The sequence below is a fragment of the Helianthus annuus genome, chromosome 8, assembly GCF_002127325.2.
Source record: "Helianthus annuus cultivar XRQ/B chromosome 8, HanXRQr2.0-SUNRISE, whole genome shotgun sequence".
Lineage (NCBI taxonomy): Eukaryota > Viridiplantae > Streptophyta > Magnoliopsida > Asterales > Asteraceae > Helianthus > Helianthus annuus.
In genome coordinates, this window is record NC_035440.2 from 4,017,327 (window position 1) to 4,033,888 (window position 16,562).

The 16,562-nt window shown below is 40.0% G+C and overlaps 1 protein-coding gene across 1 annotated transcript; it reads right to left on the reverse strand.

Annotated features, from left to right (window-relative positions):
- Positions 1–3,194: 3,194 nt before the first annotated feature.
- On the reverse strand, positions 3,195–4,868 carry LOC110869434 (ubiquitin-conjugating enzyme E2 27). The gene is made up of 4 exons (XM_022118687.1): positions 4,676–4,868; positions 4,454–4,502; positions 3,456–3,603; positions 3,195–3,350 (listed from the first exon to the last, which is right to left on the reverse strand). The coding sequence occupies exons 1-4, from the start codon at positions 4,866–4,868 to the stop codon at positions 3,195–3,197; spliced, it is 546 nt and encodes a 181-aa protein (XP_021974379.1).
- Positions 4,869–16,562: the final 11,694 nt, after the last annotated feature.

Here is a 16,562-nt window from a genome sequence, read left to right on the forward strand (position 1 = left end):
ACACATTCTTACAGCTTTGTGATTTTACTCAATACACATGGGTTTACCCATTGAAATTTAAATCTGAAACTTTTACCAAATTTACTCATTTCCATCAGTTCGTCAAAACACAATTCCACTTACCTATCAAATCTTTTCAATGCGATATGGGGGGAGAATTTGACAACCACAATTTTAAAAACTTCACAACACAAAACGGCATTCAACTACGGTTTTCATGCCCACACACGTCCCAACAAAATGGGAAATCCGAGCGCATGATTCGTCGCTTAAACGAAATCATGTTCACCCTTATCTCCCATTATTTTCACACAACCAACACCAACCCCAACCCCAACCAGCCCAAGCTCTAACCTACCACCCACTCCCAACAGCCCACCATCACAAATGCCAAATACCCATGGCCCAAATCCTCACACTACTCACCACAGTCCATCCCCCATTTTCCACCCCATCTCCGGCTCTCCATCGATACTTGGGCCGCATCCCTCCTCCAACCAGTATCAACAAAACCCACGTAATTCCCCCCAGCATTCACCTCATCACGACTCACCACCCCCACCCCCACCCCCCCAAACCAACTCTACCCACCCCATGCAAACCCGATCTCAATCGGGCATTTTCAAACCGCGACACCCGATGTCTCTTAATACCGAAACCTCTCCCAGCATCTCTCCTTTACCTAAATCACACCTCACCGCCCTTAACGACCCTAACTGGAAAATTGCCATGACTAATGAATATGAAGCCCTATTGGCAAATAATACATGGGAACTGGTACCACGACCTAGTGATGCACCTGTGATCCGTTGCATGTGGTTGTTCAAACACAAATATCATGCCGATGGGACCCTCGAACGGCACAAAGCCCGACTAGTGGTAAATGGTAAAAGTCAGACCGTGGGCATCGACTGTGATGAGACGTTTAGTCCAGTAGTTAAACCTACCACGATTCGCACCGTTTTGAGCCTTGCTACATCAAGGGCCTGGCCCATCCATCAATTGGATGTCAAGAACGCATTCCTTCATGGTCATTTAAAAGAAACAGTGTACATGTTTCAACCACCGGGGTTCACATCATCCTCTCATCCTAAACATGTTTGCAAGTTGAAAAGGTCTTTATATGGTTTGAAACAAGCACCACGAGCTTGGTACCAACGGTTTGCGGGTTACCTCTCCAAATGTGGCTTCACCAGCAGTGTCTGCGACAATTCATTATTTGTCTACCATAAAGGTGACCAAGTTGCGTACTTACTTTTATATGTCGACGATATCATCCTAACTGCCTCCAATGACTCCTTGTTACGGAGTATTATTAGCTCGTTGTCAGCAGAGTTCAACATGACTGACCTTGGCCATTTACACCACTTCCTTGGTATCGCAGTACACAAACAAAAGAATGGCCTGCTCCTCTCTCAGTCCACTTATGCACAAGATATTTTAGCTCGTGCAAACATGACGAACTGTAACCCCGTTAGCACTCCAGTTGAAGTTGGCTCAAAACTAAGTGCAACTGATGGCGTCCCATTTGCCGATGGATCTTTATATCGTAGCCTCGCCGGTGCATTACAGTACCTCACTATCACCCGACCAGATATTGCGTATGCAGTTCAACAAGTATGCCTCTTCATGCATGCACCTCGAGAGCCACACTTTCAGCTTCTCAAACGTATACTGAGATACATCAAAGGCACGCTATCCCAAGGACTTCTTCTCACGCCGACCAAGTCCACGAACCTCACAGCATACACAGACGCCGATTGGGCTGGGTGCCCTGACTCACGCCGGTCCACTTCTGGCTATTGTGTGTACATGGGCGACAATCTTATCTCTTGGTCTTCGAAGCGGCAACCTACTATATCCCGGTCCAGCGCTGAGGCCGAATACCGGGGCGTTGCAAATACCGTTGCAGAACTTAGTTGGATTCGCAACTTACTATCCGAACTGCATCTTCCTGTCCACACTGCTTCAATCATCTACTGTGACAACATCTCCGCAGTATACCTAGCCGATAACCCTGTGCAACACCAACGAACCAAACACATTGAATTGGATATCCATTTTGTTCGGGAAAAAGTTCGCCTTGGCACAGTAAAAGTCCTTCACGTTCCAGCAGATTATCAGTACGCGGACATCTTCACCAAAGGGTTACCGAAGCACTTGTTTCAACGCTTTCGATCCAGTTTATGCCTTCGGACGCCTACGGCTCAAACTGCGGGGGATTGTTAGACCATAATATCAGCCGATATTATGGGCATCCTTTTGACAGCTTTGTGATTGATTGACAGCCTTGCTATATCCCTGATTATTAGCCCTGTATAGTTTCCGTAGATATCTACTTTTCTATATTATAAATAGGCTCTTGTATCCTTTGTAAAAGTCAAGCAAATAGACAATACACATTCTTACATTTACATCCTAAGAGCAACCAACCAAAAGGTAGAAGCATCACTAAAAGTCTCATAAGCTCAATATCAATTGTGAGAAGAGTTACGCTCCATCATAAGGAGTAGAACAAAAACGAGCCCAAAATTATTACTACTTTAGAAAGATAGGATGATCCTGTACATATTTATATATAGCCTCAACTATCTAAAGTATTAAGCAAAAGAAATTGACCTGACTAGAAAAAGATTCTACTAATGAAGTAATCTAGAACATCAAAAATACTTCTTTGAGACTTTTATATACAATAATGCCTCTGAAGAAAAGATCGATGCGATAATTAATGGATCAATGAGTCCTTAACGCACAAGAAAAGCTCCCGTGATCTAACTTAAATGATTAACACAATCGAAAAGGAAAACTTGTCTCTTCGTCACGTCAAAAAGGGTACCAAAAATAGCTCGATCGATCTAGTCTTTAAGTTTCATACATTAACCTTGAAGGCTTGTAATTCAACATTGAAACTAGAACTTCACCTTATAAAAATTAAGTTCAAAATATATAATAACCATAGTTTAGCTTGATTTAATTTTAATAAACTTATCATAGGATTCACAACAACCATGAAAACAAAACACTGAAAGTTTCCATACATGAACCGAAAAACATAGAGATACTAAATCAAACACCAAACTGACTCCTGACCAACTTAATATTTTTTGAATCAAATATAAAAAAACGGACCAGCCATCTAAAACTTCATATCGTCAAGCGAACAAACAAATCGAAACCAAGCCACTTGTACCAATTTATAACAAAAATCCGTCCAAACGTTTAGGGATCCTAGTAACTCTTCTTGTTCCAGAGGTCCTAGTTGTTAGCTGAGGTGGCGGATTCCTTTCCTTTGCGTACTTCTCAGTATAGTACCGAGCATTGCTGTTGAATGACTCCCTAGAAGCGCGATACTTCACAAACAAAAAAAGAAAAAAAAAACATTATATAACATTTATAAATTTAAAAAGGAAGAAATTAAAAGAAGATTGAGTGAGGTGTTATACATGGCTCATTACATATTCGTCGAGTGGATCACTAAGGTCTGGATCCGATAGTAGGGCCTGAAGGGCAATGACAATGGCTTTTATGCCCATCGTCGGACTCCAATCGTTGTTCAATATACTCATACGTATCGCTCCACTTTGGTGACTGATATTCGGATGCCTACGAAACGTATATGGTGAATTCACAAGTTAAACATATCTAATGAAGTTTTTAAATTTCTATACTTGTAATTAAATATAAAAAGGCTTGAGTGTAAACGTGATCCTTTTGTTTTCCATTAGTGCATAAATAAAATGTATATATGAGAATTCATTTTCAAACGATTTAGATTAATTAGAAATGATCTATAATTAAACAATGTAAATGTATATATTTTTTATTTTTGGTTAATTCAAAATGTATCAAGTAAATCTTCTTAAATATGCATTTTAATGAGTTTTACATTAATTTGTCTTTTGGTTATTTAGCTTGTATCAAGTAAATCTTCTTAAAATATGCTTTTTAATAAGTTTTACATTAAATTATCTTTTATAGTTAAACTAGGCATTACAAAAGATTTTTTCAATAAACACATTTCTCAAAAATCTTAAAAAAATCACTTGTTTTAGCAACAAAAAAAAAAATTGGCGCATAAAAAAATTTACATCAGGTGTAAAAATATTTATTGGTGATCGCCGTAAACAAATTTTACATCAGGCGTAACTATCGACTCGACAATTTTTTTTGTTTTTTTACCGATGTGTTTATAACATTTTATTTACGTATGAGTTCTCATAACTCGTGGTGGTTCTTAATTGAATCGAATCCTCTATACATATATGTGTGTGTGTGCAATAGCGGATCTTGCCCAAAAATTCAGGGGTGTCCCATTTTTTGGATCAGGAGTGTCCCTTGTATAAAAAAATTACACTACGTAGACGGAGTTGAAATGTATTTTTACACTATGGAGACGAGGTTGCTTGTACACTACCTCCGCCCCTGAGTGTGTATAGATATAGATTCTTCTTACCAAATTTTTGTGATGAATCTCACATGAGGAGGCGCAAGGGGATAAGTTTCTGCATATGAAGAATCATATCATTAACAACAATTATAAGACATAAATATTTAATTTGAAAAATCACAGATCTAATCTATTTAAGCACAGATATAAATAAAATGGATCTAAAATCAATAGATCAATAGTTTTGTTGAGGATCATAAACAAACACATAAACAAATAAGAGTAGACCTGGTAACAAGAAATCAATTTTAAATATTCCACCCTCATAAGGGGTTGAAACTGGACCATCTATGGTGACGGTGAAGTGGCGGATGTCGTTTAAATCTCGCAGGAAGTTTACGCCGATCAAACTCTGATCGGACTCAACTCTATCCAGTTCTCTCACAACTCTCATCTCTCTCCATTCCTCACGATCAGCCATTTTAGTTGCGAAAACCGGAATTAGACAAGGAAATGATGATCAATAGATTTAGCTTAACAGTTTTCTGTATTGTGTGAATATATACAGGTTAAACTATATGATGAATGAAAAAACATGTGAGAAAGATATCACATGGATCATGATGTTGTTATAGGATTCTTTTGAATCACACTGCATCATAGGTGTGACAATTCTCTAATTGTTTCTCAAATCCCGCCAAAAAGTTACCAGCTACTTTTTTTTTTTTTTTTTTTTTTTTTTTTTTTTTTTGAGTTGAATTTTAATAGAATCAAACTGGCCACTGAAATTGTTACCAATTACCATGTTGTAAATTTGTCCCCTATACCTTTTAAGTGTGTACTTTTAATGTTTTTGTTATCTTTTAAAATATTTCATGTTATTGTTAGCTCCCTTTAGAAAAGAGACATATTTCAGTCCATTGTAGTAGGTCCTTACAATTGAGTTCTGTGTTATTCAGGTAATCGAAGGCGATTAACCTAAATTTAACGTTTGAGGTGACGCTGTCGTACCTATGCCTACGTTGATTGCACTCCTGTAGACAGCTAAATGATATGAAAACGTATATAAATGATAATACCATATTTATTAACATTCATGATTATTCATTCAGTTTTTTTTTTTTGGTTTCACCCACACTACACTCATCTACAATGCATAGTGTTATAATTTTGTTTTTGTTTACATCATAGATCAAGTACAACTATACATAGAAGAGAAACCTCCTTGAAACTAAACCCTAAGGATCACTTTCACCAATAATGAACAGATAAAAGCACACATAAAGTAAAATGAGCTAATGACTAATGTAATACATTTTGAATACAATTATCAGTTTACCTTGAATTGATTGTTTTACACTGAAACGTGCATCTTCGACAATAATGTTCCCCCGCTTTTAGGTTTTTGTACAAGGTTCTTCAATCTACTCGACTCATTTACCTATATGTTAGATGGTATTACTTCTTTAACATATCTAGATAGCCTCAACAATCTTCATTTTACTGAAATTGTATTAAAATGAAGCATCCAAGATAAAATCTAGTTGGGGGTGCTACACAAATCATTACACAAAATAGAAGTTGGAAGTAAATCGCCAAACACTTTCATCATTAGCGTGTTGGCATTCTCATGATTAATCTCCCCTTCTGATCTTATCTTTCACATGAGGAAAAGGAATAATGTTGGTTGCATAAATTTCAATCCATCTCTGGGAGTTCGAATGAATGTGTGTTTGATTCCTAATATACCGTACTCGTGAAAAGAATTATATATATATATATATATATTAGTTATGTATTTTCAACATCACTTGACGTATTTAGTTTAATAGATGTTCTCAATATGTAACTAACAATTATGGGGGAGGGGGTGGTGATCACTCATCACTCACAAGATTCAATCAAGTTCCGCCATATCATCAACCATTATTCCATCACTCACAACCTTTTTTAGTGGAAATGGTCATCACTCACAACACCCAATAATAAACCCTCACAACCTAACAAATCAAACAACATCTAGCATTCTTCATGGCGTGATAATTCTCACGCGTTACAAAATCGACGAGTGATAATCGATGGTGGCGGTGGTGTTTTCACGCGTGATATTTTTCATCACGGAACCTTTTTCTACCGCCCCGCCTGCCCTTAGTCCCATGAAGAACGTTAAAAGTGATTCAACGTACACAATGAATACAGTCAAAAAGAGAAAACTGGCCAATATCTAGGTCATGTGTTGGACATCCGCGTCGCACGTGGTTGAGTGTTCTATTATTGTTACGCTGGACAACTTAGATGGGATATACATTGGACAACTTCCAGTTTCTAAGTTTTTAGAGTACAAGTATACATTGCAGAGAGAACCTCCTTGAAACCAAACCCTAAGGATCATTAGGCTACATACTAGGCCAATACATAATCTAAATTGTAATATAACATGTATAATCTAACAAATTTGAATACGAACTTTGATTTTATTTTGATTTCTCCTCACTTTCACCCATAGTGAACGCATTGTAGCATGCATCTGAAAAATTGACCTAATGTAATACATTTTGAATAGATTCATCATTTTCCCTTAAATTGGTCGTTCTACAATGTGTATATTCACCTGTAATATTTCACCGCTTTTAGGTTTTCGTATAAGGTTTTTCATTTTACTCGATGTTTATACGAACCTAACACATATACCTTAATGGTAGATGGTTTTACTTCTTTAACATATCTACATAGCCTCAACAATCTTCGTCTAACTTCTTAAATCAAAATGAATCAGCCAAGATAAAATCTAGAGTTTCGGAGTCTTACTCAAATAATTACACAATGAATTAAAACGCATTTGTATTCTCATGATTAATCTCCCCTTTTGGTCTCATCTTTCACATGAGAAAAGGAATAATGCTGGTTGCGTTGATCTGAGCCCATTGCGGATGAATGTTGATTCCTAATTTATTGTACTAATGAAAAGAATAATACATAGTAGTTATGTATTTCAACATGAGTTCACTTGTTTAGGTTCAATAGATACGCCCATTATGTAACTAATGATTATTCGAGTCCGATGAGAAAAGTTGACGTAATTCAACATGAACAATCAATACAACTAAAAAGAGAAGTCTCCCAAATATCTAGGTTACATGTTGGACATATGTGTCACACGCGGTTGAGTGTTCTATTATTGTTACATTCGACAACTTAGATAGATGAGATATACATTGGACAACCAGTTTCTAAGTTTTTTTTTCACATCATAAAGAACAAGTATACATTAAAGAGAGAACCTCCTACTTGAAACCAAACCCTAAGGATCATTGGGATATATACTAGGCTAACACATAACCTAATTGTAATAAAATATTCATAATCTAACAAATATGAATACCAACTTTAATTTTATTGTGATTTCTCCTCATTTTCACCCATGGTGAACATATTAAAGCACGCATCAGGAAGAATGAACTAATGTAATACATTTTGAATAGATTCAACTGTTCTATATTGAAATGTGCATATTCACCAATAAAGTTTCACCGCTTTAAGGTTTTTGTACAAGATTCTTCAATTTAATCAACCCTTGTCGAATCTAACACATTTACCTTAATAGTATATGGTTTTACTTCTTTAACATATCTAAATACCATCAACAATCTTCATTTTACCTAAAACATATCAACACCAATCATCCAAGATAAAATCTAGAGTCGGGGTGTTACACAAATCATTATACAAAAGAAAAACTGGAAATAAAAAATGCCAAATACTTACATAACCAGCACATTTATAACAAAAAGTAGTTCAAACACGTTGGTATTCTCAAGGTTAATCTCTCCTTCTAGTCTTATCCTTCAAATGAGGAAATGGAAGAATGTTGCTGGTTGCATAGATCTGAGCACATCCACAAACATTGCGGATAAACGTGTGTTGATTTCTTGTATATTGTAGTTACGATGTAGATGCATGATGTTTAAAGCCGATAGATTAATAAGTGGTTATATGTTTTGGTGTCGAAAGTGTTTGTAATAGGTTTATGATGTAGTTTTAGGAGTAATGGGCAATGGATTAGGTATTTATAGTGGAGCTTAAACATTAACATGTTTAGTTCAATAGATGCCCTCATAATGTATCTATTGATTAGTTGAGTCACATGAAAAAAGTTCACTGCGATTCAACATGCACGATCAGTATAATAAAAAGAGAAAACTTGCAAACATCTAGGTTACGTGGTTGAGTGTTCTATAATATGTTACATTAGACAACTTATATAGGATATTAATTGGACACAAGATTGTTTCCTTAAAATCTAACACCATAATATGATCAATTTTTCGTTTGCAACTTTGTGAGAGATCGATACAAATCGGAAATATGCACTTTATTGAATAAAGAAATCACTGAAACAATTGCTCTTATGTAGATCTTTAAATGTGGCATGTATGTCAAATATTTGTAATTTTAAAATGACAAATAGTTACTAAAATTAATAACATAACATAAACACATTCACGGAAAAAAGTAATAATTTACAAATTATTAAACGTGAAAATTAACATAATTAGTGATTTATACATGAAAACATAATTAGTGATTTATACGCGAAAACATAGTTAGTGATTTATACACGAAAACATAAATGATTAACATAATTGGTGATTTATGCACCTGTGTCAGAAGAGCCTAAATGATGCATCTGTGTCAGAAGAGCCTAAATGACCGCCTGACAGTGAAAGTATATATGAAGAAGCACCTATGAACCGGCTTGAAAGAGAAAGATTGAAAAATAAAAGAGATGCTGAGAATCCTTTTCTCGCATTAAGCAAATGTTGATTATGATCCAGATGTGGATCTAACTCCAAGAGAAGAAGAATAGACCCGAGTTTGAGAGTTCATAAATGAAGAACCTCAACAACACCAACATCAACACTAGGTTGTAAACGAACTGATTGAACACGATCTAGGCGGAAATGAGTATGTTCATTAACTGTTCACGAACACTTACGGAATGAAATTTCTTGTTCGTGTTCATTCAATAAGGAAATGAATTTGTTCATGAACACTTACCAAACACAAATGAGCTCAAACAAATGTTCATAAACATAACAAATGAATACGCATGACCATATATTCATTTTAGAATCAAATCTACGTTTTTCATCAAAAAGTTACAAAAAAAAAAATCCACCAAAAAATAATTAAGCACTTAACATAATTAATAGATCACAGATATCGGAAACATGAATAACACAAAATTAAGAAGTTTATCAAGCTTTAAAACATAGTAAAATTGAAATAGTCAAATGAGGGATGTTGGGGGAGGCATATAGTATAACAAAGGCTTCAAATTTTTTAAAACTAAAAACAATAAAACAAAAATACAATATATAAAAACCTTTAAATAAACGAACACAAATGAACATAAACGAGTGAACATAAATGAACATATTACCGAATGTTCACGAACATAAACGAATGCAAACTATGTTCATGTTCAATTGTTTAACTTAACGAACATAAACGAACTTCCCGTCGAACGGTTCACGAACTGTTCGCTGAACGTTCGGTTCGTTTACAGCCATAATCAACACTGATACCACAACAACAACCACATTTTTATGAGCATGTTGTATGCTGGAAGTGATGGTCACAGTGCTACATTCAAATTACGAAGATATTTGATAGCATCCGCCTAGGGGGAGATTGTAGGGTCTATAAATGTGAGGTTGATGGATCAAATAAGTGATTACGGTTCTAGTGATGTTACAGGGAGCAAGGTTCATGTTATACGGGTGTTTAGGCGCAGTAGGGCTATTGGGCCGTGAATAGTTGAATGGTCTTTTATGTATGTATGTATAGTATATAAACACTTGTTGGCTCATAAACTAGGAATTAGCCGTGTGAAAGGGAGCTAGAGGCATTGTTAACGGTTTTGATTATTCATTCGATTTTATTAGACGATTACTAGCAATATTAAATCATATGCTTTGGGAATCCTTTGTGTCCTACATTGTTCTTGAATCACATAATTGATTGTTTCTGTCAATCTATTATGTTAGTTTGATATCATAGTTAAAGATCCATATATTAGGGACTTACATCCTCTATCATAAATGTCCAATTAAGAGTCTTCTAATTCTTGAATCAATTTGTATCACAAATCTACCATAAAGCTTATAGTGTTCTCACAAATGAAGGAAGAATAAGTTTTTAAGATACATAAGCTTTATAAGAATGTATGTTCACGTTAAGCAATAAGACTGTAAACACCTTGAAGGGGTATGGTCCCAAAAGTCGCGCAAACCTCATAACAGGTTGCACGTGAGACCATACTCCTTATCATAACAACTTGATAATAACAGCCTCGCGCAGCTCACGTCACATTATGACTTGCCTCGCGCGAGGAAGAGCACATAATAAACTCAGATATCGACACTTAGCGTAAAAACAATGATATAAATGAGCACACTAGCCCCGCGCGGGTTAGTTGCCATCAAACAAATTCCTCTCAGTAGGAAGACGCGCTGTTACCTACAGAGGTACACAGGGTACAAGTGGCAGTAAAAAGAGCCAATGAGCGTCCAGCAGGCTCTGTTCAATCGTGCGCCACGATCCCCTGACGATAAGTGCACAAGGACGCCTACATGGCACCAATCAAGAGACGGGGACAACTGTCCCACGATCTCCACTCGTCTGCTGATGACAGAAGGACAACAAGGCCGACAACAATGACACGTGGCTCCAATCAAGGTGCGCCAGCACTGACGAGCATCTAGAAGCCATTAAGCGGTCGAGGCCAGCAAGGCAAAGAGCATATTCGTTGTTGTCCGTTTCTGGCCCAAGGCCCATCAGCCCACAACCTCTTACACCTCTCCGGCTATAAATAGAGACCTTCATTCCTCAGGTTAAACATTCTATTCCCTCAGCTCTCACTCTTAACTACTTAATTACTCTCAAAGCAGTCGCTTATTCTCACGCCGGAGCCCGGTTAAGAGGGAAACCCCCACATTCCCCTCTTAACGAGTAACGGTGTTCTGTTTTGCAGGTTGATTAACCAGTCGGAGCTCAAATACCTAAAAGAAGATTAACCTCTATGATAGGAACATAAACACACCTAATTAATACCTTAATTAGATCAGTGTTTCTTCATTGGCGCCCACCGATTTTTTCTATCACCACCCTCATCTTCTTTATTTGAGCCTTTGACATCTTTTCATCCTTCGACTATGACTGGTCAAGGAATCTTTGCAGAGTTCGGCTTCGGAGCCAACTCTAACACGGTCTTGGGCGAAGGAGTCCAAAACCTCCAAGTCCAAGTCGAAGAGATAGGTGAAGTTGAAATCACCAACACTGGGGGTCAGCGCGGGAGTGTTACCCGTATCACACAAATGGCTACCCCAGGTAACAACGGCGAGGGACCGTCCAACCCGGCGCCAGCTCAGAATGTCTCGGCATTATTAGGTTTACCAGAAGGCGAAACCCCGGCTTCCTGGTACGCCAAGAACCTTGCCACCATAAATGCAGCTTACCAATCGCTGATTGCGCAACAATCCGTTTTGACGGCAGATCCGTCCTTGGTCACCCCTCAGAGTCAGGGGGTGCGCCAAATGCCGCCACCAGCTAACCACCAGGATAGAACCAACAGGCCTCCCCCCGCAAGACGCCAGAGTGTCCCAGAAACGCGCGACACAAGAGGGGAAACGGATAGTCACTACGTCTATCCGTCAAACCTCCAGCGAGGACCTGTTCACAGCCGGCTTACGCCGCGCAACATGAACCACGAATGGGAAGAAACAGACCCATATGATCCCACATGGGAAAATGACGAAGAATCGTCAGCCTTTAATCGTCTGCCAAAAAACCATGAGTTTTACAAGCCAAGACAACATATTGGTTACACAGAAGAAGCTGAAAGAGACTTCCGCCTGGCATACCGACCAGCGGAAGCTGCGGAACACTCAAAGTTTATCCCCAAAATTGCACTCGCACCACTGTCAAGAGAGAAACTACCCCCGACTGTCGGGAAGTTCAATGGATTGACTGATCCAGATGATCACGTCAGAACGTTCACTAGTGTGGGCTGCATGGGAGGTTGGAACATGCCCATGTGGTGCCACCTATTCATCCAAACCCTTACCGGGGCGGCTCGCGCCTGGTTCGACAGCCTTCCGCCTGGGAAGATAAAGTCATGGACAGACTTCAAGACACAATTCTTGAGCTATTTTAGCCAACAACGTCGCTATCAGCGCGATACGGCGGAAGTAGAAGATATATGGCGAAGGGATGGTGAAGGTCTAGAGGACTTCATCACGCGTTTCAACAAAGAATGTTTAGAGATTGGCGGCGTCAGTGAGCAACTCATGCGCTGCCACTTCAAGAAGGCTATACGCTGTGATAGCCTCATTAGAACCATCACAGGCAAGGATGGGATGCCAAAAGAGTGGGATAAACTGATGGAAGCCGCGAGGATCGTCGCGCAAACCGAGGAGTCCCTTGCTGGTGGAAAGGGTTATTACTCCGAAGATCGATTCTCAAGAGCAAACGAGAGGCCGCGCGACAACAATAACAAGCGCAACAAATACAAAAATAATGATTGGAAATATGAAAGACCACGAGGCCGTGACGACAGACCGCGCTACAGAGAAGATGCGCGAGAAACAATCGATCGGATTGGTTACAAGAAATCAGTCAGAGATGACAACCGCGATAAACACTGGACTCCGCTCACGAAAACACCAAAAGAGGTGTTGATGACGGAGAATCACGATTTTAAGGCTCCCAGGCCTATGACAAACAAGAAAGGGCAAGACCCTAATTTGTACTGCGATTTCCACAAAGACTCTGGGCATTTGACCGATGACTGCTACAGTTTGCGCCAGGAAATTGAAAGAGCGCTCAAAAGCGGCAAGCTGAGCCATTTAGTGAAGAATGTGCGCAAGGACACCCGTCAACTCCAGCGTCACGATGAAGGCAGCCACAAAAAGGTGAGACGGTTAGAGACTCACATGGTCAACGGACCAAGATACACCGCGAGAGAAAAAGGTAAACGGCCCTACGAGCCTTCTTGGCAAGAGCAGCAAGTCATATTCCCAGTAGTGCGCGGCGGTCCTCGCGCCACACGACCCGTCGTCATTACTGGTATAATTGGTCACTATGAGACAGAATACATCTTCATCGACCCAGGAAGCACAGCCGACATCATCTACGAACAATGTTTCAATCAATTCGATGAAGAAGACAAAGCGAGACTCGAGCCAGTTGATTATCCTTTGTCAGGTTTTTGCAATGAAATGGTCTTTCCTCTCGGCCAAATCAGTTTCCCCGTCACGTTCTCTGACGGGAAACACTCAAGAACAACAACTGTAAACTTCATGGTAATGCCAGTAAAGTCAAGGCATGATGTACTCATTGGAAGGGAAACACAAGGCGAACTAAACATGGTGACTTCAACGCCTCATTCTGCCATAGGTTTCCCTACCAAGACAGGCGTCGCAATCATATACGCCAAGAAAGAAGTGATGTCAACCGAAGAGCTGCGCCCAACAAAAGCGGCAAAGGTCTCTACGACCGAGCCAGAAAAATGGGTCTTAAACCGCAAGTACCCAGAGCAGACAGTGACAATTGGCCACGCCATTTCGTCAGACATCAGAAAACGTTTAAAGCAACTGCTGTTCCGCAACATGGATATATTTGCCTGGACCCCGTCAGACATGACCGGCGTCCCGCGCAACATAACTGAGCATTGCTTAAACACGTACCCTTCTGTAGAACCAAAAGTCCAGCGACGGCGCAGCCTAGGCGCGGATAAGACAAAAGCGATGAATGAGCAAGTATGTGAGTTGCTCAAGGCTGGAATCCTGAGAGAGGTAAGATACCAAAGCTGGGTCGCGAACCCAGTGATGGTGGAAAAGTCAAACGGCGGATGGCGCATGTGCGTAGATTACACCGATCTCAACAAAGCATGTCCAAAGGATTGCTACTCCTTGCCCGAGATCGATAAAAAGATTGACTCCCTCGCGCCTTACAGATGGAAGTGTTTCTTGGATTGCTACAAAGGTTACCATCAGGTGCAGATGAAGCTTGAGGACGAAGACAAGACAGCCTTCAGGACTGATCTTGGAATATTCTGTTACACCAAAATGCCTTTTGGTCTAAAGAATGCAGGCGCGACATACCAGCGCCTCATGGACAAGACCTTTGCTGGAGACATTGGAAAGCACATCGAGGTTTACATTGATGATCTAGTGGTCAAGAGTCCTGAAGAAGATCAGATGCTGAAGGATATTGAGAAGACGTTCAACTCTCTACGCGGCGTCAATATGAAACTAAATCCCGCCAAATGTTCCTTTGGTATGGAGGAAGGGAAGTTCCTGGGTTTCATCGTCACAAACGGCGGTTTCAAGGTAAACCCAGAGAAAGTACAGGCTATTGAGCGAATGCCATCACCACGAAACATAAAGGAGATGCAACGTTTGGCCGGCCGGCTGGCCGCGCTTAATCGTTTCCTATCTAATCACGCCGCGAAATCATATCCATTCATCAGTACACTGCGCAACTGTGTAAAGAAGCAAGAGTTCAAATGGACACCGGAGGCAGAGACAGCTTTTCAACAAATGAAAGCATGTCTGATTGAACTGCCCACCCTTACAGCGCCATTTGAAAAAGAACCCCTTGTACTGTACTTGTCATCCTCAGACAGAGCAGTAGGGTCAGTGTTGCTAGTGGACAGAAACGGAATTCAAACACCGATCTATTACGTCAGCAGGATACTCACAGACCCAGAGACAAGATATTCCACGATGGAAAAGTTGGTACTTGCGTGATGTGAGTAAAATGCAACATATAAATTACATCAAATGAGGCATAAAACTAACCCTTTTTAAGTACTAATGTTGGAAAAAGTGTGCTTTTGTCTTCCTTTTGTATTTTCAGGGTTAAAAGAGCTTAAATGAACAAAAGAAGCAAAAATGCAGCCAAATCCGACATAAATACAAAGAAAAGGAAGAAACGTGGCATGCCCGACTCCTCGACAGCATCTCCCAAAGCAAAAACAAGAAGAAAGCTGAGCATGGGGCTGTGCCCAGCTGAGCATGGGGCTGTGCCCAGCTCAACACGGGGCTGTGTCCAGCGGACACGGGGCGTGTCCAGCTCAACACGGGGCCGTGCTCAGCGAGCACGGGGCAGTGTCCAGGATGGTCAGCCCTGGCAGAAAAGACAAAGTGATAGAAGCTTCTATTGCCCACCACGGGGCCGTGCCCAGCGGACACGGGGGCGTGGTCAGAGTGCTGCAGGTGCATTTATTGTAATTGCGAATTACAATTAATGAAGAGAGAGAGTGTCAGACGGGCACGGGGCCGTGTCCAGCGGACACGGGGCCGTGCCCAGGCTTCTGTTCAGCCTATAAATAGGAGTGCTTGGCTTCATTTCAACTCATCCCTTGGCACACCACCTCTCTCACACTTCATCCACCACCCACCACCACCATAACACCATCATCCACCACCATCATCCATTGTTCATCATAGAGTGTGTGAGTCGTCTCGGGATCCAAGATTGATCGTAAGAGTTCTTGACAATCAAGGCCATGTTTGCCTAAGTCTCTTACATCACTTGGTGAAGACAAGTGTTTAGTATAATACTTTTTATTTTTAATCTTTTGCACTTTTTATTTGGTTTTGTATTAATGACTTTAATAACTAGTTACTTATGTTGAAGGTGATCTTTCCTTATCGTTTGTCCGTGGTGTCTTGGCATTATTTTACTGTCTATATAAAATAAAAGATTTTCACCATTCATATCTCCACGGTCTATATGGAGGTATGTTGGCTACCTGGTCGGGGGTTAAGGGAACGGTTTGGTAAAGGTCTTGCCCTTGTTCAGCGTTTAGAGGTCCTGCTTGGGACCTGGGTCAAATTTAGTAGGATCTCCTTCAATGCCCATAGGTATTGGATGGCGGGGATCCAAACTCTTTGACCCCCTCATAAGCTAACTACTATTAATACTATAACCCGGCTATTTAGGACTGTATCCCTGCTGACTCAGACTACTTAGCCGAGGGTAACGTCACCGCCAAAAGCGGGGCCTACCATAATTTGCATTAATAACTTAATTCATTATCTTTCAATAATCCAACCCTTTAGGATTGTATCCTTGCTGACTCAAACTACTGGGTTGAGGGTAACGT

Bases quoted from the DNA above. Each gene is read 5' to 3' on its own strand.
- LOC110869434 (XM_022118687.1), bottom strand. From the start codon at position 4,868: ATGGCTGATCGTGAGGAATGGAGAGAGATGAGAGTTGTGAGAGAACTG. The intron at 4,503-4,675 runs GTCTACTCTTAT...CTTCATATGCAG, and splicing joins AATTGATTTCTTGTTACCAG to AAACTTATCCCCTTGCGCCT. The intron at 3,604-4,453 runs GTAAGAAGAATC...TACGTTTCGTAG, and splicing joins AGATTCATCACAAAAATTTG to GCATCCGAATATCAGTCACC.